Genomic DNA, 26,537 nt, shown 5'->3' with positions numbered 1-26,537 from the left:
TAGCCATTCAAATGCCTCTTAAGCCCACAAAAGTGCACACTTTAATTGCATGTGGGATTTGTGATACTTGTAGTGTAAATGGGTGTGTTGGTGCATATATTATTGCCACTTCAGAAATGGCTTGACCAGTTATCCTCAAACAATCTTTTGATTTAATAATGATCAAACATCCAAGGCAGAATTATTTTGGTTTGAATGAGGGTATAAAATGGAAAAGTAGAAACAGAGCAGGAAAATTCCAGCTTCACTGTAGTAAAAGCTCTTAGTTTGTCTAAAAGAAGTTCAGTAGCCTGTCCATATAGTTTATTTCCTGCAGTTTATTTACAGAAAAGTTGTATTAAGCACTGACATGCAGTTCACTCTACTTTATCACCAGTAAATTTCACTTAACCACGTCTGATTGAAGCATGTTTACTTAGTAGTCTTGCAGAGAGCTCACTTTGACCAAGTAAAATCTCCCTCCCTAAAGTCAGCAATATTATCTGATTTAGGCTTATGCTCTACCATTATTTCTACCATTAACTTCAGAGGGGATGTATCTGAAATTACAAGTAAGTACACTTTTAAAATGTTTTAAATAGGGTTGTTTATTTTTCTCCTCTCCTTTCTGGATCCTGATTCTAAAACTAGGTACACAGGTGAGAACAGGAGGTGGACCAATGGTCATAATTCATGCCTTCATTCAGTGATCTGAACAATGTGATTTTGGCACAGCAATGGCTTTAAATTTGAGCCTGAGATGTGCTGAAATTACCTCTGTGCTCATTGTGTACCCAGTTTCTGAGAGAAAAATAGCAGGGAATGGATCAGTGGCGTCTCATCTGCCTTGACATATAAGAGAGTTGTTATCTTGTGGTGAATATAAACATAAGAAGAAACCCTCTGAGCATATCCAGCCTTTCTCTAGCTCTTTGTGACTGCAAAAGCAGTTAGGAAAGTCAGTGATTTACTTCATACTTAAAAGTGCATGAAAACAAAACTTCAGAGAGTAAGAGATGAGTCATTACAGACTTAGGAGTTGCTTCCCAGAGTTTGAAACAAACTTCAAGAAGCTGAGGCTGTCAGACCAGAGAACAAATTTTGAATTTTAGATGCTGAAATGTTTTTGTCCTAAACTATACTGGATGCTTTTCATTGGTAATATATTTGAGTTGGTCCTAACGTAGTACATGGACTCGCTGGTAAAACCAGTGATTTCTCTGCTTTTATGATCTTGAACAGTGTGTCCCAATTTACCTTGTTGTTCAGGTTTGTATTTTCACACAGGGTGGTCTCATAGCTCAAAAGTCAGTACTAAAGGGATGATATTTTCCCATTAAAATAAAATTTTCATGATTTATTGTTTGCTCATGCATACTCAGTCTGTGTAGTTGTGCAGATGTATGTCAATTTGTAGTCCAGAAAAATGAGGATCTTGCTTTTGGTGTCACTAATTTAACACATTCATACTTGTAAATGTTTTCATAAATTCTTCAGGGGAAGCTGACACATCAAAATTGTGTTTTTAGAGTCTGAAAACCTCATCAGTGCATGCTGGCAAAGAGGATTGCAAGTTGCATAGACCCTTGCCTCCTGTCTGAACATTGGCCCTGGGGGATTGCTTTGATGTCATTTCAGGTGCTTTTTATGGGGTTGTCAGACATTAATTAGAATTCCAGTTAAATTGTTCTGTATTTGTTGAATATCTGTGGTGACAAGTAACTACTATGGATGGAAATGGCAGCTTTAGGGGGATTTTCAGCAGGTATAAACATGTTGAACGTAACATCCATGTAATGTGGATGTTCGGCAAGGGTTTCCCATTTAACTCTGTGCATGTCTTTTGTGCCTTGGAAATCACACACCTTCACTCTTTGTAGAAATAGAAAGAGTAACAGCTGCTTTCCATTTCCATTCTGTGTTTGAGTTCCCTCAGGAAGCAGTCATTCAGACATTTAAAGACACCCAGGGCAGGATTAGTTGCATCACAGTTCTCATGAATGGCTAGATTTATTGTCCACTGGAGAAGACCGCATGCGTAAAGTCCAGGCAACTTGTACAGGAAGAGAGCTGCGTCACAGCTTCACAGGAGATGTTTGTCATTGCATGCAGACAACTCACCCCAGGCCTCCTGATACTGTTAAAGGCAGTCATAAACACCTCTTGCACTGGGAGGTGTGAAATGTTCTTGTGTGCCCCAGCCTGACCATCTCTGGGTCTGGGTCCTTTTCAGCCATCTTCTGCTCAAATACAGGTGGCTCATTTTCAGTGGTAGCACTGAGCACAGATTCAGCATTTTGCTGAGACAGCTAGGGTTTTGTAAATGATCTTCAAAAAGATACATGCTAAATCTGCATGTCAGCCTTACCTTGTCTTGCGGTCCAATAAGGAAAGAAACTTCTTTGTTTGCGTTGTTTTTTTTCTTGTTTTGGTCTAAGATTTCTAGAAGGGAGGAGCAGAATCTAAAATACGTCTTGAAAACTGCTTGGACTGATTAAATGTGTTATTTTTCTTGTAATATTTTTTTTCTCTGTAAACATATTAGGTTGGCTTCTGCAAAGGGATAGAGCCCTTGTAGTTGCAAGTACTGTTGATTGTGGAGTCAGGTGCAATTGCTGCAGAAATATGAGATACTTTAGTCTCCACAGGTATGACCAAGAAGAGGGATTTCACACAGCCTGAAACCAGTGTAATTTTTTTTAACTTTTGGAAATTGGATCACAGTTACATAGTTCAAATAGGGCAAGTTATGGGGACATAGTAAATAGTACAGTATTTTGGCTAGTTTATCATGCATAGTACAATAATACGACCAAGAAAACTGACGATTAAATTCCATGATAAGACAAACAAGTGGAGGGATTTTGTTTTTTGACCAGTAATTAAATCATTTATAATTCTACAATCATATTTAAAATAGCTAGCTTTCCCTAGCCAAAGGATGTATCCTTTGAATTTTCAGGCAGTGGGAATGGAGCTTTTCCTCTTGCCCTGTGGTTGTTTTTAAGGCTGTGATCCCAAGAGCATCTCTGAAGGATAATTAACAGCAGAACTGCAGATAGCAGTTGGCCCCAGGCTGTCACATTCTTATCAGAAGAAAACACTGCGGTGTGGTATGTAAAGCATGAGTACAGCCATCGTTGTTTGCACAGAGAACACTTTATCATCCATCCCATCCAACCAGCCCCTTTTCTACTGAAGAAGATGCAAGTGAATTTTTCTAATGCAGATTTAGTTACGAGGTAGGAGGGTGAATGGATGAAGAATCTCCCCTAGAAAATCATATGGCCAGCTTAGTTCACTTGGTTCAGTTATTGCTGTTAACAGGCCAGTATAATTTAATTGAAATAAATTTTGATCCCTTACCAAGTGAATGTAAGACATTTGCCTGGAGGAAAATTCTAAATTAACATAGGAGCAAAATGTAGGAAATGCTGAGGACCTCCAGTTTCCAGTGTAGTTCTTACCTGTCAGAGCTGGGCCTTGCACCAAAGAAAAAAACTGTCAGTTGCAGAAAGCCCACCCTTACCAAAATAAGCACACACGCTATCAGCTGTTTTCTCAGGTCTTCTCATGCTCCTGCAAGGCTAATTTTACTGAGCACGTTTCCAAATGGAAGTAACATAAGTTCATCACTTAAAATGAGGTCATTGCCTCCCCCCCCCCCCCCACCCCCCCAACAAATGTTAGGCATCGTTAGCATCTTTTTGTTGGGACTCAAGCCAGAATGCATCCTGCTCCAGCACAATGGGAACCTGCTGGGGGTTTCCCTTCACAACAGCTACTGTTAAAGATGGAGTGAAAAACAAAACCCTGCTCTCAATGAAAAAAAAAAAAAAAAAAAAGACCGGATTTTTAATCTGAAAAAGAAGTCACTGTAAGCAGAACACAAAGGCAAAAGGGATGAGCCGTAATAAAAATACTGTCAGTATGGGAGAGGGGCTGTGCATGTTGAAGATAATGGCTTTACACCGTAGGGGCCTGCTAAATAATACATAAGCTCTCAGTTTTCTGGAGGGACCCTCTCTATTCCCATGGAAAAGCCAAGCCAAAACTTGGGCTGACAGTCGGTGCGATATTTGCTAACAGATTTTGTCTTTACTCATGATAAATACCCTCTTACTTCACTGTGAGCACTTGCAGAAAAAGATACTGAATATGTATTTGCTAGTGTGAGTCAGCATCAGCATTTTCTGTTTTAAAATGGAGGCTTAAGGTAGTATCCAACTGACTTAAGAATTACTCTTTCCTGTAACAAGAGTGTTTTTAACTTACTTACATAGCTTTTCTTCAAAACAGGGCAATGGTCTCAGGTCTTACCCTTGCATGTCACAGGGACTAGAGGGCCGTAGGGTAAAGAAGGGCTGGGAAATGGAGCACTGTTGCCAGCACAGCTCATCCAGCCTCAGCCCTTTCCAGAGACATCCCTGGGATGAATGCTGTTAAAACGAGCTCCAGACTGGGAAACCTCCTCAGGGCTGCAGGCAGCCTGAGAGTTCATCATCATGCTTTGTGTTAGAGAGGTGAGTTGCACTGTAGGACATGGAAGGGGAATACACAAAATTAAAAAGAAAGTGTGCATTGCATAAGCGCTCTGTTCATTAGCCAGTCTGCATTTATGCATTTCTTAAAACCAGAAATGGTTCCTTTTTCTTCCGGAAAGTACAGCGGGGAAGAAACAAGTCTTAACATCTATGAAGAAAATGCTTGTTATTATGCACGCATCAATGCTGGTACTCTCATAAATCCACTATTTATGAAATACTGTCTGCCATTCCAAAACTAAATGCTGTGCGCAGGATCTGAGGTGTGTGTCTCCAAGAATGAAAACAATTGTAAGAACAATGATACTAATTTAGGTCTGGATATAGAGAATGAAAAGGCAGTATCCACAGGGAACACAACAGAGAGCAGTGAAAGGCTTTAGGGGATAAAGCCTGCGCCGAATGCACAAGAAGAAGGGCTGCAATCTTCGTGGCTGAGTGTAAGAACATCTGATGTTCAGGGTGTTTTGATGTATATCCCATGCCTGTTGTTCTCTTGGTATTTGTCAAGACTGTGGAGAATCACAAGCCAATTCTCATCTTCATTTCATATTGGGATTGATTAAAAAAAAATAAAAGGAAGTGGGGGATCTGAATAGACTGCTAGCATACAGGATGCCTCTTGGGAATATTGAGGTTTGAATAATTAAGAATGGAGTTTTTTTTTTAGTCCGTTAAGGAAATGCCCTGTAGATGTGCTGTCTGTAGGCAGCTTGTCTTTCAGACACCGGCTAGGGTGGGAAGTGGAGGTGGCTGTGAAAGAGCAGTGACCCACCAGGGAGCACTTACCTGCCTGACTGTCCCACGTGTAAACCTCTTTTGTTCCTTACTGCATTATTTAATCCATTTAACATAACAGGTCCTTGACCAGCCTTTTACATGGGCTCCCAGGCATGATGACAATCTGGATAAATAATTACTAACATTATTGTTAAACTTATTTGGACTCTAAAATCCTTCAGTGATTTGAGCCTCAGCTCTGATGCTGTTCCTGCCTATGCAATGCAGTGGCAATTACAGGCTCTGTCAGGGACTCCAAGAGTCTCTGTCCTAAGCAAAAAAGTGCCAATAGGAAACGGCAGTTCTCCATTTCATTGCAGTATTTGGAAAACAAAAGAATTTTAAATATCGAATTTAGGCTTAAAATAGGAATGTAAAGTTGAGAAAATTTTAGGCCCAGAAATGTGAGTGTTATGGTTTGATGTTTTTTGATCAATTTCTCTCTCTCTCTCTTTTTTTTTTTTTTTTTTAAGTTTCTGTCCTGGTCTGTGAATCATGGAAGTGGTAGTTCTGTTGCCTCGTACCCTTGTTTGCCTCTGTCGGCTGGTTCTCACTGTTGAACTGTGTCACCACGAGTCACTGAAGTATCCCTGTGACTTGAAACTCCCAAACGCCATGTGAGCTCTACTGCCACAGGGGCAGAAAAGGCACGTGAGGCTTCTGAACTGTACGTAGCAGCTCTGCAGTTCAGCTGTGGACTGTCAAAATACAATATTGCCCTTTTATTGAATAAAGTAGTTCAACACAGGATGACTCAGAGAAGTCTAGTGCATGTATTTTCTTACTGTCCCAGTGCAAAATAAAAATATTATGATAATACTAGAAATAGATTTTGTGTAAAAATGTTTTTTTTCATTAGAAATCCAGATGGATGATTTCTGATCAGCTATAATAATCAAACAGCTTAGACAGCAAAGTTCACATCTACTGGTCTCACTGCCATTTTCTGGGATGGGCTTATTTGCCCTGGGTTTGGGGAAGGATGGGATTTAATTGATTTGCGTCAGTTGTAGCTGATTTATTTTGGTGGTTTTGCATCTTGTTCTATTTGAAACTTTTCTGTATATGGCTGTGTTCTGGAAATTCAGTGGGTTTGGCTGAAATGATGGTGGAATATAAAACTGAGAAGTGACCGTAAACTGTAAAATATGTTTCTCCAGTCCACAAGCAACAGTAGATACCACTTGCAAGTCCCAAGACTTAGAGCAAATTAGGAGCTTAAACCGTATTATTGTAATACCGCACTCAGCATGCAAATCATAGAAGGTGGGAGAGTGCCATTAGCACTGCAGGGTAACCCATATTTAAGTGGAATTTCACCTTCTGATTTCGCCCGCCTTGTTCAGGTGGGAAGTTGGCTGCTGCCCGTTATTCTGGAATGCAAAATCTTTTTGTCGTCTTTGAAAGGTTGCTCCAGGTGCTGTGGAGCTTGTCCCCATGAGTTCTTGATTGCAGTCGCTGAACAGTATTTTCCTCGTTAAAACTGTTTTTGTGCATTTGCTTATTTAATTGGAAAAGGAGGTGATTGACCTCTGTGCTTAGCTTTTGTAAAAGTTGCATATGGTTTGTTAGTTCTCCTGGTTTTTGGAAATGGAATGCCTTAAAAACAAGAGTATTCAAGTCATTTTGTAAGATAGAAAAAGCTTGTAAGACTCTTCTCCATTGGAGTAGGTCTGAAATAATGTCTTAGTCGTAGGGAAACTGGAAGCTGGCAGTGCTGCTTTTAGAGAGGCTTAAACTGATTTTGGTTTCCGAAGATGCTGCCTCACTTTTCTGTCTGATGTTACTGCATGTTTCTGCTTATGGCAGAGACCATAATGGATGGAGAGAATCCCAGAAGCCCTAGTGAACTTTCTGCACAATTGTACAACCTCAATTTGTTGTCTCCTCAAAATTTCTGTGGTTGGTGCCCTAGAAAGGGTGAATTTTAACTCAGTCTGAGGACTTGGGAGCTTTGGCCAAGGTTAGTGTACTGGGTCTGGCTGGGATGGAGTTAACTTTCCCTGCAGCAGCCCATGCAGTGCTGTGCCCTGCACTTGTAGCTAGAACAGCATTGCTATTGCCTTTCTCAGTACGTAGGGATGTGTTACACCCTGGCTGTGAATGCAGCTCGTGCAGTTTCACACGAGCTCCATCACATTCAAGCAACTGGAAGCCATTAGTGTGGAAGCTGGGAGTGCCAGCTCAGACCACCTGAAGCGTAGGAGAGTTTTTGTTATCCCCAACGTGTTCTGAGTGGCAATTTCTCTGGGTGCTTCCAGGTGCTTTCTGCAGTGCCTCTGCACGTCTGCACTGTTTCTCCTGGTTTGCACAGTGAGAGCTGGTGAGCGTGGCTCTGTCCCCCCCAGCCTGCCTCCCCTGGCTGCTGCTGGCAGGGCTGTTGCTGGTAATTTGAGCAAAACAAGCGAGTTCTCAGTGGTGACTGGCAAAGGGAGGCATTCTCTTGGCTTGAGGGCTTTCAGGAATAGATCGGTGCATCACTTAGCAGCACCTGAGCTGGCTTGATTTGCAACATTTTTATACATCCCCACGCTGGGAGTGTGACCTAACCTTTGTCCTCCCTCTTTATAGAACAAGTGCTTCCAGGAGAAGTCCTTAAAAGACACCAGCACTGCTTTCCTCTGCAGTGAGACAGCAGTTTGCCATTAATGTGAATATTAGCCATTTATCATTCCTTCTTCCTCCTTTTTTTTTTTCCATTTCCCTGCATTTCGCTTGAGCAGATAGAAAGGTTCAAATGTTTCTGAGTACCAGCATGTTTCTTGTCTGGCAGGAATTAATGTGACTAGCTGGAACTGATTTTTCATAGCAAGCTTGTCTGGTGCATCGCTTCCCCACCCAGAAGCAGCTGTAAACAGCTGATGTTAATTATCGTCCACCTGCTGACTGTGCCAAACAGACATGCCATTGCGCTGTGACAAAAAAGGCTCCTGGTCTATTAAGCCCTTCCTCATACCTTTGGTAATGCTGATAAAGTGCTGACCTGTTTTTTACCCCAGTGACTGCTGTTGCTAAGCACTGAGAAAATGGCCTGTCTCCTGTAATAATCTGCATTGCACAGTTCAGATGATCTTCCAAATGCCATTGTTCTACTGTGTCTCTCCAGGCAGCTATTTTTCCCCATATTCTTTACAGTTCTCACCGTGCAGCACCTTGTACGTGTAGTAGCACCTTGCTTTGGATAGAGCCGAACTGAACATTGGTATTTGAGGACTGTTTTTTTGGAAGCATATCACAGAAATTGATTTGTATTCAATTGTAATGATCAGCATGGTGTGCTTGGAAAATAAAAATTAAGAGCAGAGAAGATCGTACATTAGTGATTAAACATCAAAAGTATAATGCTGTGTGGACAGAACTTAGAAGAAAATGAAGAGTCTGTAAGTAGTGGTTCTGTCCTTTAAAGAGAGAGCTTCTCATATTGAAAGTACTAGTGAAAGAGCCTTGTAGCTTGTCCCTGTGCAAGCAGGAAAGCCGTCTTCATGCAGCTTGCTGTTCTGCTGTCATTATGCCCAGGATTGCTTCATCCTGCATGAGAAAGTTACTTCAGATGGGCTTGGAGGCAGTGCTTGAACAGAACATCCAGTTTGCAGCAGCTGCATTGACAGGAGAGGAGAAAAGTCTATAGCAAATCTAGAAAATGCGGAATGAAAAAAATCAGTTAAGTGCTGGATAAGTAACTGAGTATTGGTGCCAGGATGTTTTATATTTCAGCAGTTACTGCCTTTATTTTGTTCCGCTAAAGGTAATCACTGCATTCTTTTGGAGCCGTACAGGATCTTAGAGCATTTAAAGCTGCAGCAATGGAAGCCTGTGATGAAATGATACTGAGAAAAAACGTGACAGTTCCTCTCAGGCACAAAAAGATGCGTTGACTTCCCAAGATGGCAGGGGAAGCTCTGGTACAGATAAAATCAAAGATTATATGATTTTGTCCCTCTTGAAAGCTAACACCGTTCATTCCACTTGCTCCAAGGCAGGATCAGCATTATCTAAACCATTCTTTGTGATTATTTGCATAACTCATTGTTAAAACCCTCTGGGGATGGGAATTACTTTTCAGTGATCTCTTTCATGACTTAACCATCCTTTCTGCCATCCTGACATTCAAGCTGAGGTCATAATAAAGCAAATTTGAAAGCCATCTTGAAAAGAAGATCTGAAAAAAATAATAATATGCAGTGAAGAGATAATGGCATTGTACCTAGGGATTTCCGATTACTTCACTGAAATGTGGACAAATATCGTAAATAAAATGTGCCATAAAGTGAGGGAGAATGGGGAAAATAAAACATTATCAAGTCACTAGATTGTAAAATGCCTTATCTCATAGAATCATGGTTTTCATTCAGGTAGTCCAGCCTTTCAACACAGAGTATTTTGCTTTTTAATCTGTCATGTAAGATCTCATAGTACTGGTCCAGTCTGTTCAGCTTGGATGTTGAAGATGATGCAGCTCTGTTGGAAAGAGCAGAATGGTTTCCATGGAGTCCTATCCTGAGTCTCACCATGTTTGTCTTCCTTGCTGAGTACCAGATGTGTCCCTGGCTACTAGACTTGTGTGTTAGACAGTGCTGCATAATTGACGTTTATATCTGAAGTCAGACGTGGTGCTGCCTAGTCAGGTGGAAAGCCTGTTTACACCACAGGGAGTTTGCATAAGCAAGGAGGGCAGGATTTGACCCATATTTGATAACTCAGTTTGAAATCCTTCCCTGTCTAGTTAAATGTGTGCACAATACATTGTGTCGTAAGTAACTTCTTTGTCAAGGGAATATATTTCTATATGGTGCTGTAATTTCTAACAGAATTTTTCCTTCTTTCTTCTAGTCTGACACGAATGCAAGTTACTTGAGAGCTGCTCGAGCTGGCAACTTGGAAAAGGCTCTTGACTACTTAAAAAGTGGAGTGGACATCAACATTTCTAATCAGGTTGAAAAATACTTTCATGAAATTTGCTTGATATGCTCTCTCCCTCTTTCTCGCATCTGTTTATATATTTGCGCTTCATGTCAGCGATAGCTTATGTTTGTTTTTGATGAGCCAAGTTTACGTATCTTACCCAAGTGAAACTTTTGTTTTTACACCTTACCAAGACATCATTTCAATTCCACTTACCGAATGTTGTGCTCTTTAACATTCTTTCATTTCATTTGTTTTACATCAGGTCATGGGACAGCATTCGGAACTTGAGACCCCAGAACTAGCATGTCCTGACTTAGTTCATACTCTGTCATTGCTATCTAGTTGTAAAGTTCACATAATAATAGTTTTTGGAAACAGCCCTCTCACTGGGATGTAATCTTTCATCTCCTGATGTGGTGTTTGGTGCAACGGAAAACCTGGTTCAGTCTTTTGTGTTTCATTTTCTTTTTTTCCCTTATATTTTTAAATAGAATGGGTTGAATGCTCTCCATCTCGCTTCCAAAGAAGGGCACGTAGAAGTTGTCTCTGAACTGATACAGCGAGGTGCCAGCGTGGATGCAGCGACAAAGGTTAGTCAGGCCTATCTAATTGTTCTCTTGTTCACGCTTATGCCATGGGTGCAAGGTGTTGGCCAACTGATTACAGACATTACTGTAGCACTAACTGCCCATTTCCCACTGGTGAAACGGTCTCAAGGATCCTTATAGAAACATTTTAGATTATAGTAAGTGTCACAGATTATTAGGGATGCAATTTACTCAACAAATTGTACATTTCTGTTTAGGTCTCCATGTGTAGGTTTCTGTATCTTCTAGAATTAACTTAGTCATTGGAAATATTCAGTAAGAGTATTTTATCCAAAGAAATACTGTATATATTAGACTGGACCATGTTCTTGAAAGCATTGTCATGTTTTCAAATTTTGTACTCTTTTCAAATATCACTCTCTCATTTCAGAAAGGAAACACAGCATTGCACATAGCATCCCTCGCTGGGCAAGCAGAAGTAGTCAAAGTGTTGGTTACAAATCGGGCCAATGTCAATGCACAGTCTCAGGTAAAGTAGTATTTCTGGGTCTTGGTCTATCAAAAACATTGCTGACATGAAAATCCTTCTCCCCTTACAGTGTTGTTAGGTTTGTTTGGTAGAGTCATAGTATTAATGCTGGTCCTTGAATGTATTTGATATATTCAGTAAGATTAATACAATCCTGAAAAAATCAAAAAACATCCTTTTCTGGCTGTTCCACACAATGCAGATAAAGGATGACAGGTGCAAGGACAAAGTTTAAACACACAGCTGCTGTTTTATTACTGAACCAGACATTTTATTGAGTGTAGTGCTGAGTTCACTCCCACCTTGTAACTCAACATACAATTAAAACTTCAAATGCTTCCAGCTCTTCTGCTCTACCCCTCACCAGGTCGTCAGCTGTGAGAAGCATTATGGAGACATCAAGTCTTGTTTTCCCCTGCAGACACAGTGAAATCCCAAATTGTGTTTAGGTCTTTTCCCACATGGTATGTCAACCATGAGGTGGGATTAACTCTGAGTTGCTCACCTAATTCACCAGCAGAAAAAGCATAGAAATAATATCTCCATTTTAAGCTGTCTGGGAGCCACACAGACACACCCCTGGAGATGAAAAAAGCACATCCATGTCCAGGGGTGTTTGCAGGTTACTTGAAGTCGTTCTGTAATAGGCAGCACAGAAAAGCATTTACCCTTCAGCCTTAGATCTGCCCTCCAGTGTCCTATGAGCTGCTAATTGTTACAGAGTCAGAGGAGATACTGATAAAACCACAGTGGAAGAGAATTTACTCAAATGAGAGGGATCTTGTTTCACATAATCCAGTGTCTCAGGCTTCACTGAGCCCTTCTCCTTTCCGTGTATGAAGAGATACTGTAAGCATATGCAGAGCTTTTAAGTTTTGTGAAGTCCTTTGAGTGAACATTTAGGTCAATTATAGAAAATTTGAAAAGAGGGAAAACAGTGTTGGTGTTCAGAGCAGCAGAATGAAACAGAGGAAAATGCTGGTTCAAAACATGCATAAACCACAGCCAGCTGGAAGCTGGGTGGCTCTGTCACAGGAGGTGTCCTTGGGTGCCTGCCCTGTTTCTGTTCTTGCTGCTCAGGGGCTGGCACGCAGGCAGTGTCAGAGAAGGGGGATCGGATTAGGAGGTGGCCTTATCTGGCCCAGTATTGCCATTATTCTGCACTATAAAGATGTGGGCATGATAGACGCTATTTTTTTACAAAGAAAATTTAAAAATGAACAGTAAAAATGTTGTGTAGTACATTTTAAAGAAACGTTCTTAATGTCTCTCAGATAACACAAACAAAAATTTAAGAGAATATTTCAAGCATATTAGTTATTTGTGATCTGTATTTCATGTTTCTCTCACCCAGACAAAGGAAACAGGCTACTTGGTTCCACTTTCTCGCTCCTTTATACTAGCTAGATACAGTAATATTTGGTTTCAGGCTCTACAGAATTTGAAGAGAAGAAAAATAGTTTCAATTTAAATTGTGACTTTTAGAAAGTAAAACAAAGCAGAAACATTTCCAGTGGTTTTCCTGTTGAAGTAGGATGGCTATGAAAGGATTGTCTCTTCTTGTGGCGCAGAACTTTTGTATTCAGCCCTGAAACTAAAAATAATTTGAGATTGTAAACACCTTACATAACTGCATTGTCCATATACCCTGAGGTTTGGCCACATTACCCTAATTCTGCTAGCATGTGAGAATAAAAGATTTCCCTCCTCCATTTGAAGGCCAGTGATGTGTTTGCTTGAGAGACATTTATATTGGCCATTTCACACCAGTACCTGGGAGTGATTCCACCTGAGATCAGTCTTCCTGGGGAGATCTTTGTTGTCCCTGGAGCACCCTGTTAACAAACTGCCCCGCACCAGCTTTGTCTGTGGCTCTGCATCACTTGAGCCTTTCTAAAGCTTATAATAACTTTCTGTTGAGTTTGGCTTACCCACAGAGAGACCACCCAGAGGTTTTGGTTGTTTATTTCTTTTTGATGCTGACCCTGTTTTGTGTGAGTTGGGCTTTGTTTCGTCTTCCCTTGAAGATAACAGTTCTACCTTCCTGATAGCACTAGCAATAGTAATGTTAGACCTTTTTTAACCAAATCTTCCTGTCCTTAAAAAAAAAAAAAAAAAGTGTGAATTTTGTACCACTTCTTAGGGCTTGTTGACTGTCTGGCAATTTCAGCCTCTTATTTTGAGAGGGATGAAAAAGCACAGTATGGGGGGAAAGATGATGAGTACTGTGCAATAACTTTAGCTTAGGAGAAAAGGTTCTGCTCTGCCTCCAGATGCTATAATAATACTTGGTTCTGAGAAATTTCACCTATTAATTATTTTCCAAAACTAATAATTAGGAATCATTTCCTGCTTGCTTTCTAAATACAAATGTTTAAAACTTAAAAAAAAAATTAATCTTAGTTTCCAGCTGAGTTAGTAAATAGATATTGAGTGTGCCATGAAACAATAGGGAAAAATGCCAGACACTGTTGTTCACTATAAAAATAACCTGTAATGTGGCATATTAGAGTCCTCAGCAAGCACTTTCTGGGTTCTTTCGTATTCATTAAACAGAATTTTAACTGTACAGTAGCTAAACTGTTAGGCCTTGTTTCTGGAGAGTATATTAACACATTGCTTGGACTCTGGAAGGACTTCGGTGCCCACCTTAGGCTTGTAGCTGTGCTTTACTAAATAGACACCAAATTACTCAAATACCGGAACAGCCACAGACCTTGCAGCCTGTGTAAGCCTTGTAAACATGTGGCTTCACAGCTGCTCAGTGTCTTGGTGATTGTAAAATTCTTCTTGGATCAAATGTCCAGTTCACGCCATTTGTCCAACTGTCTTTTTTTCTGAACTCCTATTTGTTTCTGCTGCCAGTGAAGCCTGCGTGCTTGGCCCCAGGTCACCTGCGCTCTCCTGTGTGCTCTGGGTTGGATGTGTGCCATGCAGCTCTGCCCCATTGCTGTGACAGTCAGATGTCTCTCAGCTGTTTTTACTGTGGCTACTATAACTCAGACATAATTCACTGCTGCAAGTCTTAGACTACAATTTGCCTTCATCTCTCCAGAATTCAGGATGTTCATGTCTTTGATGCAAATACATGGCCAGAGTTGTTACAGCTCATCTCTGTTTGGCTCTATTAGTTTCCTGCAGAAGCTAGGTCAGAGTCCTTTGTAAGAGTTGCAGCTGTAAGAGCTGCTTCCCCTGCTCCTTTCACTCTGCCGAAATGTCTGCCCTGGCCGTGTTGCAGACCTGAGAGTGCTGACACCATCTCAGCCAAACCCGGTCATATGGAAGCACTTCCTGAACTTCTCTGTTACTTAAGCCAGATGAAATACCTCTTCTGTTTTACCCATTGTTTTTAACTACCCCTTACCTCTTTGTTTTATTCTGTTTACTTCATTGACACTTTCAGACTGGGATGAGAAGTTTTCATGTCACTCAAAATCCATCTTTGCCTGTCTTAACTGTGTTTCAGCCTTTCTCTAGTGTTTGGACTTGATAAATCAGAGGAGAAAGGGATTGTTTTTGGTTGTTTCAGCAGTACCAAACAGTTCAGTCAATATAATATGAATGTTTTAAGTTGTTACTGTAAAGTGTGTTTATCCACATGATGATGACTGTTGCACTGTGGGGAATGCAGTGCTGCAGGAAGACCAAGCAATTTCAGGTGCAAATCAGCAACTTTCATGAATTTCTTTAGAAGTACCTTGAACCCAGGACACATTTCATGATTTCATTTTGCTGTTTTGGTTTTGTGAGTCATGAATTTCAGAACTGTGTAGAACAATAGAGAAAAATACAATGCTGTAATGTTAAAACCCAAAAATCCAATTCCTGAAAGGCTGCGGCCAGTATACAGTTAAGGGAAAAACAAAAACATTGACAGTAAGTGGAAAGCAATTGCCAAAGAATGAATAAAGCTCTTCAGTTTCTAATACTTGTAATGCATTGTCTAAAGTCACTCACTTAAGCATAGTTGGAGAAATGCTCTAATGTGGTCAGAAACAGTGATAAAACTCTATCAAACTACTGAGAACCAGCTGTCGTTGGGATCTCCTGGTGCCTGAAATAGGAAGTAGCTCAGTGACTTAAAGCAGGCTGTGCACTAAAGGCAGCTTTTTGAGGAGACAGAAGCTGTAAGTTGGAGGCAGAAGTGTATGAGAAGTCAAAGGTAATGGAGAAGAGATTAAAAAAACTGGAAAGTATTCTGAAGAGTCATTGTCCTTGCTGTTGCTACAGACTTGCCTTGTATTTGCATGTCTCATTTTGCATTTCCATTGCTGCCGCTGTATTTACCAAGGATCGGAGTTTCTCTCTTCCAAATGGTTTGTTCAAGCTGTTTTTTAGTTTGACTTCACATTAGATGTAAAAGGAAGTACTCTTGCGTAGCTGTGGTAATTGTATCTGAGCAGCTGAAAGATTCCATTGCGTCTTTTAAAATAACAGTACCCTTCTCCTATCTTCAGTTAAATCAGTAGTGATCATGCCACTAACCTGTATGTGAGCATGCAATTTACTTGTTTTCCTGCTAATCTACCAGTTTGGCAGATTTTTGGTATGTTTAAAATGTTTGTGTTTACACTCTTGTTTTCCTATTTCAGAATGGTTTCACTCCACTGTATATGGCAGCCCAAGAAAACCACCTGGAGGTTGTTAAGTTTCTTCTTGACAATGGTGCCAGTCAAAGCCTTGCCACAGAGGTAAAAGTTTGAGTTTTACAGTTCATGAACAAAACAAAATGTGCTTCAGCAGTGATCCTTGCCAGCTGATACCAAACTTGTCTTTTAAATACAAAATCAAAGAGCAGTAAAAATTCTCTTTGCGAAGTGTGCTAATGAATATCGAGTTACTGGCTTTTAAAGATTTTTAAACCTTCTCTTGCCGTTTCTAAAATAAAAAATGACTCTAACTAGAAACAGTTCTAAAAATAGGTGTGCTCTTAGTCATTACTGGTAATCTTTCAGGTTATGTACTCAAAAAGGGAAGCTGTGTGCATGATACAAAAATTCTCCACACTTTGTTAAAAGTACTGAGTGATGTAGGGGGCAATCATAAAGCGAGAAGTGTTCATCTATGCTTTGAAGCCAGCTCTGGGATACCAGTAAAAACCCAGGGTTACTTAGCGCTTGGAGTATTTTCTGAACTATATTTATTACCATGTTGATACCCTCTCTGCAGCATTCAATTATCCTGTCTGGTCTTGCAGTGATAATTTCAAGCTGACAGCATGACAGAAGATCTGTCCTTGAAGGGTGTTCTGTGATCTTTCTACAAAAAAAAAAAAAAAAAGAAAAAAAGTTTTTATTTCTTAATTTAAAAAGTAATTCTAACTCAAGTAAGGCAACTTGGAAGGAAAAAAAATACCGGTGATTATAAGAATAGCAAACAGTAATAGGCTTAAATTTAGTCTTAAATAGTACCTAAATGTACTGAATTTAATCTGGTTTAAAAACAAAAAGAAGTATTTCAGTATTTGCTCTAACCTTTTACTGACATCTGATTGCTCTATCTGAACTTAAATCACAAAGGAAATAATGCTAATTTGAGAAGGTCACACTTCTTGCAAAATACAAAGTGCAAAATCGCTTCATTGCATCACTATACACTGATACATGTATGGAAAATTTCATCTCTTTTGAAGACAGTATTATAGCAATAAATCATGGATCAAAATAAAGTTTTCAAAATCACTAATCTTTTCTTACAACTAGCGATGTGCATCAGAGAGTACTTCCTGGAAAAGCTCAAAGACACGAAAGCCAAGAAATAATAAAACAAAGTATTTTAAATGTAGAACATTAATTGAAAAATACAGCTTTCAGAAAACTAATTTCTCTTAGAAACAGTGAAGTCATTAGACACCCAGAGACCTACAGCAGATTCTGACTTTTGAAAATATCCTAGCCACTATATGATTTTCTAAAAATAGATATATACAGTTGTGCACAGGTACTTGGTTCTGATTGTTAGGTATTTTTACCCATGAGCTTTTTGTGTGTCAGTCTAGGCTGAGCTTTTCTCCAACTCAGCCTGATAAGGCGTGATCTAATTTTATCCTTGGAGAATTCCTTTGAAGATAACAGACTACAAAGCAGTGTTGCCTTTATTGCCCTACTTGTTTGTGGTAGTTGCTTATAGGTGCTTTATTATTTTCTCTTGGTCAAACCTTTAATACAAAGATTATTGATCTCTGTCAATTTAAGTTCAAAAGCCTTCCTTATTAAACAATTAATACGTAGCTAACTATTCACTAATAATAACTCTATAACAAAGGTGTTTAAATAAAAAAAATAGAACCACCTGTTTTCTTTAAATTGTTTTTATTTTTAAATTAATTATTTTTTTCCAAGGGTGGGCTTTACTTTATATTTTAAGGTACATTTACTAATTATAGTACTTGACGTTAAGATACTTGCAATTGCTTTTTGTAGGTTGGCATCTTCAGATAGCATGTGGTGGAAATGCATTTTTGTCATTGCTAATATTCTTGGTCACAGTTTGATTGGCCATGGCACAGGGATCCCTGCATAAACTAAAGCCACGGGCAGCTCTCATCAGAGTTAGGAAACTGGAGTATAGAAGATGGCAGCTGTTCTGGTGTTGAAATGAAGTGCTCCCCTTTGTCCACTCCCTTTTCCCTAAGGAAAGGAGAAAATGAATTCCTAGGACTTTTATTTTCTCATGAGATTTTTTTTCTCATTTTTATCAGAAGAGAAAGCCTGATAAGAAAAGATGATGTTGGTAGCTTGTCGTCATGAAGCACTGACTGTGCTGCAGCTGTTGGCTGTATAAATAGAGAGGGAAGCGGGTGCCTCCAGGTCACCAAGGCATGTGCTGTCTCAATCAGGGTTCCTCCAGGCAAGAGCATCCATTTGTGCAGGTACAGTGTAGCTATATTTCTGGAGCCCTCTTTGCGGTGCTCATGATGTTTTTTTGGCCTCCAGAGCTGTGCAGCATGTAAAAAAGAGGAAAGAAAAACAAAAAAAAACAAAAAAGGAAAGATAACTCCCTGCCGCCCCCACCCCGCCCAAAAAAAAGGGGGTGCAAAAAAACCTTGTTAGTATTCGAGGAATTTTAGTGATATTTTCCATCTGTTTTTTTCCTCCAAAATTTTGCAAAAATGCCTTTTTTTTTTTTTTTCCCAGAACTCCCTTCTGCTCTTAAAATGCAGTTTCCCCAAAAGTTAACATTTTAACTCCGCACTTTTGACGTGGTAGGGACCTGCATTCTTCTATGTCATTGCTGCACTTCTGTTTCACACTTAGACATACAGATTCAACATGACAGAAGTGGTTAAAAAGTCACAGAATGTGTTTGCCAACCAGACTGTAACAAAGTTTGCTAATATAAACTTCAGACATATTAATCAAGAATCACAAGTAATAGTGAAATAAATATCCCAAGTAGAGTAATTTGCATTTGTGGTTTTTGAGGGGTTTATGGGTATTATCTTGGGCAAATCTGTGTGTTTTTCTGGGTTGGAATGCTACTTAAATGTTGGGGAATCTAAATAACAACTCTTTCATTTTTCAGTTTTCTAAAAATCCATAAAAATAAAATTATTAAATCATCTCAGACTGTATTTTTCCTGTGTTTGAGGAATCCACTCTAAAATCTTTTAAACAAAAATTCTATTTTTCAGGTCTCTGATTCCAGATTTCTTTGGTTGGCTATTTACTAGTCTGAAAGGAAATAATTTCTGTTTATAAGTGGATTGTATGTCACATCTATATTTTCATAAGTGGAAATGTGCTCTTTGGTGTTGTAGTAAAACAACTGGTTTCGTGGGAGAAAGTGGAATTCCTTTTCAAGTGTTATTGAAATGTATTATTAACAGATAAATATATTGATAATTTAAAAATATATATATATGTTTAAAAAAGCATATATTTATGTTTTAATTGCCACATTTAGATATTTAAGAGGATAGAGATGAAATTTAAAAATAAAATAAAAATAAATGGATGCTATAACCTGTAGGTTTGCGGAAGAAGGATGATAATTTGTCTTGGAGACATCATCGCCACATATACTTATGTATATAATAAAATGTATTAAATGATAATGAATAATTCCATGCTTTTTTCCAAGTCCTAGTCAGTTTTGCTTGCTTGTGTCTTGTAATTTTACTCTCACTAATGCTGAGATTTCTTCCCTTCCAATTTCCATCCCCTGCAAAGTTCAGGATAGGTGTTGAGAGTCCCCATTGTATGTTGCAGGATGGTTTCACACCTTTGGCAGTAGCTTTGCAGCAAGGTCATGACCAGGTGGTTTCGCTGTTGCTTGAAAATGATACGAAGGGAAAAGTCCGTCTTCCTGCTCTTCACATCGCCGCTCGGAAGGATGATACGAAGGCAGCAGCTTTGCTCCTGCAGAATGACCACAATGCTGATGTGGAGTCAAAGGTCAGTTGTAAAAAGAAACAACTTTTGTTGCTGTTAAGTGCTGACCACATGTATTACGTCCAGTGAAGATCTCTCTTAGTGAGGTACTTTGCTTATGAGTTACGTGTAAATTTCTCCTATAGTGTGTAACTAAAAATAATATTTACTTTGCTTCCCTTGCCTCTTTCTCCCTCACCTCAGTTTTATTTAAATCAGGGTTAACTTCTCCTTTAAAATCTTTTCAAATGGTAAATAATAAACAATATATTATTACAGCTGTTCACTTGGAAATGAAAGACAATACTGTAGTGGTGTGCTTTAGAGGTCATCCAGTTAAGTCATTTGATTAGTTGTTTGTGAAATTGCCACTTAGAGAACTCTGATAAACATGTAACAATTAACATTCAAAATACTTGATCATTCAGCTTCCATTCAGTCAAGCTTCCTTTGTGCCAATTGTGCTGTCATCCGAGCTGCCGTGCCATGTAGCAACCATGACGCTTTCTGCATCCATATCACCAGTGGTGAACTAACCGTTCATTTTTTCCCCCTCTTTGCTTCCAAATGTGTTAACCTAGATGATGGTGAATAGAACAACAGAGGTATATATAAATATATATATGCATCATCACTCCTCCATGACTTAGTGCTTCTGCATCATTTCTTCCTCCTTTTTGCATTGCCTTTTATAGGATAGACACCCGCTTTAGGTGAAATAAAGTAGCATGTGCTAGAGAAGACTGTAGTTTAGATACCAGGGCTTTCTGCAGCTGAAACTAGGGTTTAAAAATGAGAGTCAGCATTCTTGGGAATTAATTGCCATCATAAAAGAGCTGTATTACGTAAGATGGAGTTTTCAGGGATTCTCATGGAGTAGATGTTTACCAGATGTGTCAAGAGCTGCAGACAACCCTGTCGTGTTGTGCATCCAGGACTGATTTCAGGCTTCTGCATGACACTTACCTTGATGGTGTCAGCAAATAGAGCAATCTGAGAGTGGTTTTAAATCTGCAAAACTCCCGAAGCAAGGCAGTGGCAGCTAGCATGGCTTGCTAACAATTTAGAAATGCATCTAGTTCCCATAAGGTTTCATACTTTGCAGGACTGATGGAATTGCTGCATGTTTTAGCATTATTTTAAAAGGAAGTAAAACTACTTAAATATGAAAATAACTCACTGAAGTGGTGTTATCAGTAAGGCATCTTCTAATTAGGTTGATAACTTGTGGTGTCTGAACATAACCCAGTGTGATCGCCCTCAGTGGGAGACTGATCTTTATGGTACTAACCCTTGGAAAAAAAAAATCTATATTAATCATTTAAAATGGTCTTTGATGTTGTTTTCATTTGCATCTACTTTGAATTTATTTTAAAAAAAAAAAGCAAGTATCATCAAATGACTTCTATCTGAACTTCTGCAAAGAATCTCTAAGAGATTTAACTTGCAAGACTGACAACACTGATAACAAGTAGATGTTTATATTAGAAACTATTTTCTTACAAAAGATCATTACTTTAATACTCACATGTTTTGTTGCTGTTTTTCTGAAGTAACTGAAAGTTTTGTCCTAGTTCTGGTCTTCTAGAATAGTTATGCTTATTTTTTTCCCTTCTGCAGAGCAATATGTTTTTATTTAGACTCAGTGTGTAAATAATTGTCAGTGAGTAAAAACTAGTACAGAATTGGAATGGTGACTTGCAGCACACTCCTATTACTAGCTTTTGTCAGTGATGTGATACAAATTTGGGAGTACCAAAGATATATATATATAAAAAAATTATCAATTGTTTGTTTGTTTGTTTTTCCAGAGTGGGTTCACGCCCCTCCACATAGCTGCTCACTATGGAAATATCAATGTAGCTACACTGCTGTTAAATCGGGGTGCTGCTGTGGACTTCACTGCAAGGGTAAGAGTGAAATCATAGTTACACTTAAGTTTGTTTCATCTTTACTTTGAAACACTTTTTCCACAAGGTATAGAAATGCCCATTGTGCAGCCAAGAGGCCTGGCCTGACAGCTCTCGTTACCTTAAGGTGTATGGAGCAGGGTGTCTGTGCTTCTGAACTGAACCTAAGCTCTAGTCCTCACTCTTGAATACCTCCATTTTAATCAAAACCAGCTGCTGATTTCATAGTGTTGCAAAGATTCAGTGAGATGAATGCCTCCACCTGTAGCCTTACCATATGGCAGGAATGCTGTCCCTGTTGAGTTGTCCTCAATATGCAGTTGTTTCCAGTGAACATGGAGGGCAGGTGTTGGTGGTGAATAAAGCAGCTGTGCCTTCACTGCGTATGCGAGTGTCAGACGATAAAGGAGATCTGAGAAACAAGACAGGTAGAAAATGAAGTGAGGTACAGAAATGAATGGGAGTCGATGATTTGAGCCGTATGGCAGAAGTCACGGTAGAGTGGGGGAAATAACTCTCCTGATCCCATAAGCTATGCTTGAAAGTCATGACCACAGCCCAGGAAGCGACAGGATAGTTCCTCAGATAAATGGAAAGGAGAGGAAGCCAGGAGGGAAATGGTGTGGGCTTCCCAGGTGTCTCCCGGTCCAGTGTAGAACAGCATTTCAATTAAAGTGTGTGTGTTCTGGGGTGATCAAGTGTGTATTGGAGATGGTATTTATGAGGGGAATTACTTGGAATGGTATCTGCGATTAGACAGAACTGAACTGGAAAATTCAGCAGCTCCTTTTCAGAGGTTTTGAGTATGTGTTGTTTTAATTGCTTTTGCATGAGAATAAGTACTGTGCTACTGCTTAAAGCATTTGCCGCGTAGCAAAAAGCAAATTGTAATGTTTTCTTTTACTTCGGATAATTGGTATATCTAAAAACTTCACTGTTTCTATAGTTAAAGAACATATTTACATAGAATTATAGAATCATTTAGGTTGGAAAAAAAACATATCAAGCAAAACGTTTGATAAACATTGCAAACCCACAAAACTGATAAAATAGTATCACGTTTATTTACTGGGGAAATTATTTTATTTATGGGACTTGGAGTTAAACGAAAAATGAACATTTTTTGGTAGTGTTCATCCATGGTTAATAAGGGGAATTGATGGAGGATGTAATAGACCAGGAACAGAAATGCTGGGGAAAGCACCCTCAGTGTTTTGACCCAGAATGTTTTTTCACTATAAGTAGGAGTGCAGGTGGAAAGTACAGATGCTGGCCACTATTCACTCAACATAGATCTATGAATGTAGTTAAATGATTTGTTAATGGAGATAAGTCCCCAAAGCTAAAAAATGCTATTATAAGGCATGATCTAGCACTTAATATTGCTGGTGAGAGGAATGCTAGTAGATACTGGGTGAAGCTGGTAGGTGCATATCAAAGGTAAGGATCTACTCATATATTTCTCACAAATTATTTTCCACATATGTGCATCACTCATATGGATCTTCTGTTACTGATGAAAGAAAGTCTGAGGTTAGATCCATGTGAAATTCAGAAACTAAAGGTAGATTTGGGGTGTAAAGGGCTTCTGGGAAATTTCTAACTGCATGCTTGATTTTCACTGATAACGTTACTCCCTCTTACTCCTGAGGCCTTAATCCAACCAAATTAGAGCATTTTAAGTCATTTCAAACTGTCATAAACTTTGGTGTTCAGTGTTTGATAGGTGCTAATCACAGGAGCAAGGAAGGTGAATGGGTTTGGGACAACTCTTTCTCACTCAGAAGCAAGATGAGGGGTTAGCCAAACTACTACATTAGCAATTAGCAGTGTTTATTACCAGTATCACTAAGCATCATCTGCATATGCTTATTTCAATAAAATAATAAATCCTGGGCTTCAGCAGCTCTGTTTCGGATTAAGAGCACTGTTGGAGAGTAGATCCGAAATAATAAGGGCATCCTCACTTCCTCTTGAAGATTTGGAAATCCCAGGTTCTGCCTCCATTAGTTGTCATCGTCAGAGGCAGACTGCTCAGAGAACCGGGAGGTCCAGATGCACTGACATCAGCCTGAAGAGCAGCGGGCTGATGCTGTGACTCAGAGCACGAAGCAGCTTGTTGTGCTTGCGGTAGCTGGGTGGGGGCATCCGCAGAGCACATCTCTACTGCATGGTGGCTGCAAATTTAGGTAAGGCAGCTCTGATGGGAGGAATAGTAGCATAAATAACAGTAATAATGGAGTTGAATTTAGTTCTTCAGTGCTTATCAGACTGATGAGTCAGATTCTGGGAGAGCAGTGAATTTGTAGGGAAATGAAGACAAATGTAAATGGAGTGTAAAGTATCGTTATCAGCACCAGGTAACAGACCTTACTTGATCCTTGATTGCCCAGAGTGCACAGCAGGCAGAGGCACTACAGCAGATACTAAAAAGGACCCGCAGGTACTGCCTGCCCACTGCCACCTCATTGTTTAATTTGTGTAACCAATATCCACAATGTGCAGCATGTCTTGCCTGGAGGAAAGCCCCTTGTTTGAGTTGCTCACAATCTGGGAAGACAAGCAACGAAGCAAAGTTCTGGAAGGGATATAACCCAAATAAAATCATACGGTGTGTCTGTACTCTTCTTTCAGAAGTACAAAGAGCAAACTGTAGGATGGGGGTATCAAAAGGACTTTTGACAACCAACTCTTCTCCCTTTGTTCTCGCTAAATAAATACAAATTGACACTTCTCTATCTCTAAATTCGTGTTAAAATGTTTAGGGAACTATCAGTTCTGGGGAGGGATTTGAACAAGAGCAGGGGATTATGGTAATGGTACACTTGTGTGGAAGGTGATAACACGAAGACACCTGACTGTCAGTGGAGAGGGATGGAGGTAATGAGAGGGACATGTAAGATGAAGGCAGAGCTCTGAGCTTTAAGGGGAAGGGCAAGTGTGGTGAAAAGAGGAGCTGGTGAAATGATGTAAGAAACAGGAGGTCAGATGGGAGGCAAAAGAGATTTCTTCAGCTGGTATGTTTTCAGTGGGTTTCTGAGAGGCCCAAGGGAAGAAAAAGGTTCCAGCAATGAAGGCAGGGAAAGATGAGAGCTTGATGATGGCTCCTGGTGTGTGTACAGGAGGTGAGCAGTGGTGCTGTATTGTAAATAAATGATGTCCCCAGTGATACACAATAGCAGCTGCTCCCCTCACCCCTGCCAGTGTACACCTGCCTGCCTCTCGGCTGTCATAAACTCCCTTGTTCCTTTCTTTCATTGCATCTAAGAAAAATAGGCATAGGTCCAGGAGCTCTTGCAGGTGTGACAGCACCTGCTGGCCTATGTACCTGCGGAACATAATGGCTGGGAGGGAGGGCTGGAAGGGTACCTGCTTCTGGTTTGCGCTCTTCCAGACCAGCAGTTGATTTAGTGTCAGCTCTTCCACTGAACTGTGTTTGCTCTTCTGTGCCTGTGCTTTCTCCTCCAACCTTGTTGCAAGTGCAGGGAAGATGGCACAACATGGAAAGTTCCCTGCAGGATGGATGGAGATGACTTCAGTAAAATCAGCTTTGTGATACCCCTGTTTCCACCCATTTATAGAGAGGCAGCTCCAAGGTTCTTCATAACCTCGATCCAAATGAAACAGAATCTCTATATTGGGCTGAGTCTTTGCCACTTTGTAGTGAAGGAAAAATACTCACTCCAAATTGCTTGACTTCTTGGGCTCAAAATCTACTGTAAACCTGTTACAATTACTGGCAGGGTACACACTGGCTTGGACATAGCAGGCATTTTACATCCGTTCATCATCTCTCTCTGTAAGAGACTTGCATGTGTGTGGCTATGCTTCTCTGAAACTCTTCAAAGCTAAGGAAATTCCTTCATCACGTTGCCTTGTTTCCCTCTTGCTTAACTGTGAGATAATCACATATGGGCTAAAGAAGGGGAGGAATAGAACAAAGGGTAACTGAGGGTGAAGTTGGTCTCCTTTGTAACAAAGCTAACGTGAGTATGCTCACTACTTGTGCTTTGAAGGATTGCAACAATTTGTTGCACCATTTCCTTACGAACAAATATCAACCACTTGTAGTTTCGAATCAAACTGTATCTGGTGTGTTACCCAGAGTTTTGATGGTTTTAATATCTACTTTCCATCTTCTGGAACTACTAATCTACTGGTTAGCATAGAGAAATGCAGTCTGCCAAGTGGGCTCTGCTGTTCCAGGCTTTCGGTTCAGGAGACCTGTTGCTGTGGCATGCAGTGACCAAACGCATGGTAATAACTGCCATGCTCCCATCTTAGCTGCTGCTTCTGGAGCTGGATGCAGTTACAGGGGCTTTGTGCCATCTGCTTGACTCTGATTTACCAGGAATCAGGTCTCCTTCAGCCTGAGGGCAGGGGACTGTGCTGGACATAAAGGACAGAAGGTCACAGAAGGTTTCCGTTCTCTTTTTGTCTCTCTGCTGCCCCCATCAAATTTGCTGTAGACTGCTTTGCACTTTGCTATCTAGGACTTGGAAAGATGCATCGAGGTACATGCTAAAACCAACTAACAGCCACTGGAAGGAATGAGAAACCAGTTTCCTTAGCAGTTCTGGTTACACCTACAGTATCTGGTGCAAGAAAGCTTTTTTTATCTAAATCAGCTCTAATCCCTGCAGAGTGCCTGCGCTTTCCCATTCAGGCCTTGCTCGTGCATCCCTGGGGCAGTGTGCAGGGAGGGCAGGCAGTTTGATCTGCTGTGCTTCATGGCCAGCTGTGATGGAGCTGTGGTGCCAGATTGCCCTGTGCGAAGTCAGCAACAAGAAAGCACAAAAAGTGTTTCTCCATGGCTGCTGTGCAGACCAGGGAGGCGGGAAAGGTGCTTTGAATAAACTGTATTTTCTGAGAACTGTAATTAGGCAAAAAGTATCTTTGGGGGGTTCGCAGAGTCTTCAGGTATCATCCTTCTGTCTCAGATTGTCTTCTAGTAGAAATATCTGTGTAGC

At 40.1% G+C, this 26,537-nt stretch overlaps 1 protein-coding gene across 14 annotated transcripts in view; it reads left to right on the top strand.

Annotated features, from left to right (window-relative positions):
• ANK3 (ankyrin 3) overlaps positions 1-26,537 on the top strand; it is a 363,472-nt gene that overhangs the window by 208,517 nt on the left and 128,418 nt on the right. For all 14 annotated transcript variants that reach the window (XM_083845292.1, XM_083845284.1, XM_083845291.1 and 11 more), the window contains 6 exons: positions 10,134-10,235; positions 10,700-10,798; positions 11,187-11,285; positions 15,878-15,976; positions 19,496-19,681; positions 21,469-21,567. In XM_083845292.1, coding sequence (XP_083701418.1) covers positions 10,134-10,235; positions 10,700-10,798; positions 11,187-11,285; positions 15,878-15,976; positions 19,496-19,681; positions 21,469-21,567 — 684 coding nt within the window. The remainder of the gene's footprint in view (positions 1-10,133; positions 10,236-10,699; positions 10,799-11,186; positions 11,286-15,877; positions 15,977-19,495; positions 19,682-21,468; positions 21,568-26,537) is intronic.

Source organism: Anser anser (assembly GCF_964211835.1).
Source record: "Anser anser genome assembly, chromosome: 7".
NCBI classification, from domain to species: Eukaryota; Metazoa; Chordata; class Aves; order Anseriformes; family Anatidae; genus Anser; species Anser anser.
The sequence above is the reverse complement of the archived record's forward strand: the minus strand, read 5'-3'. Positions and strand labels throughout refer to the sequence as shown.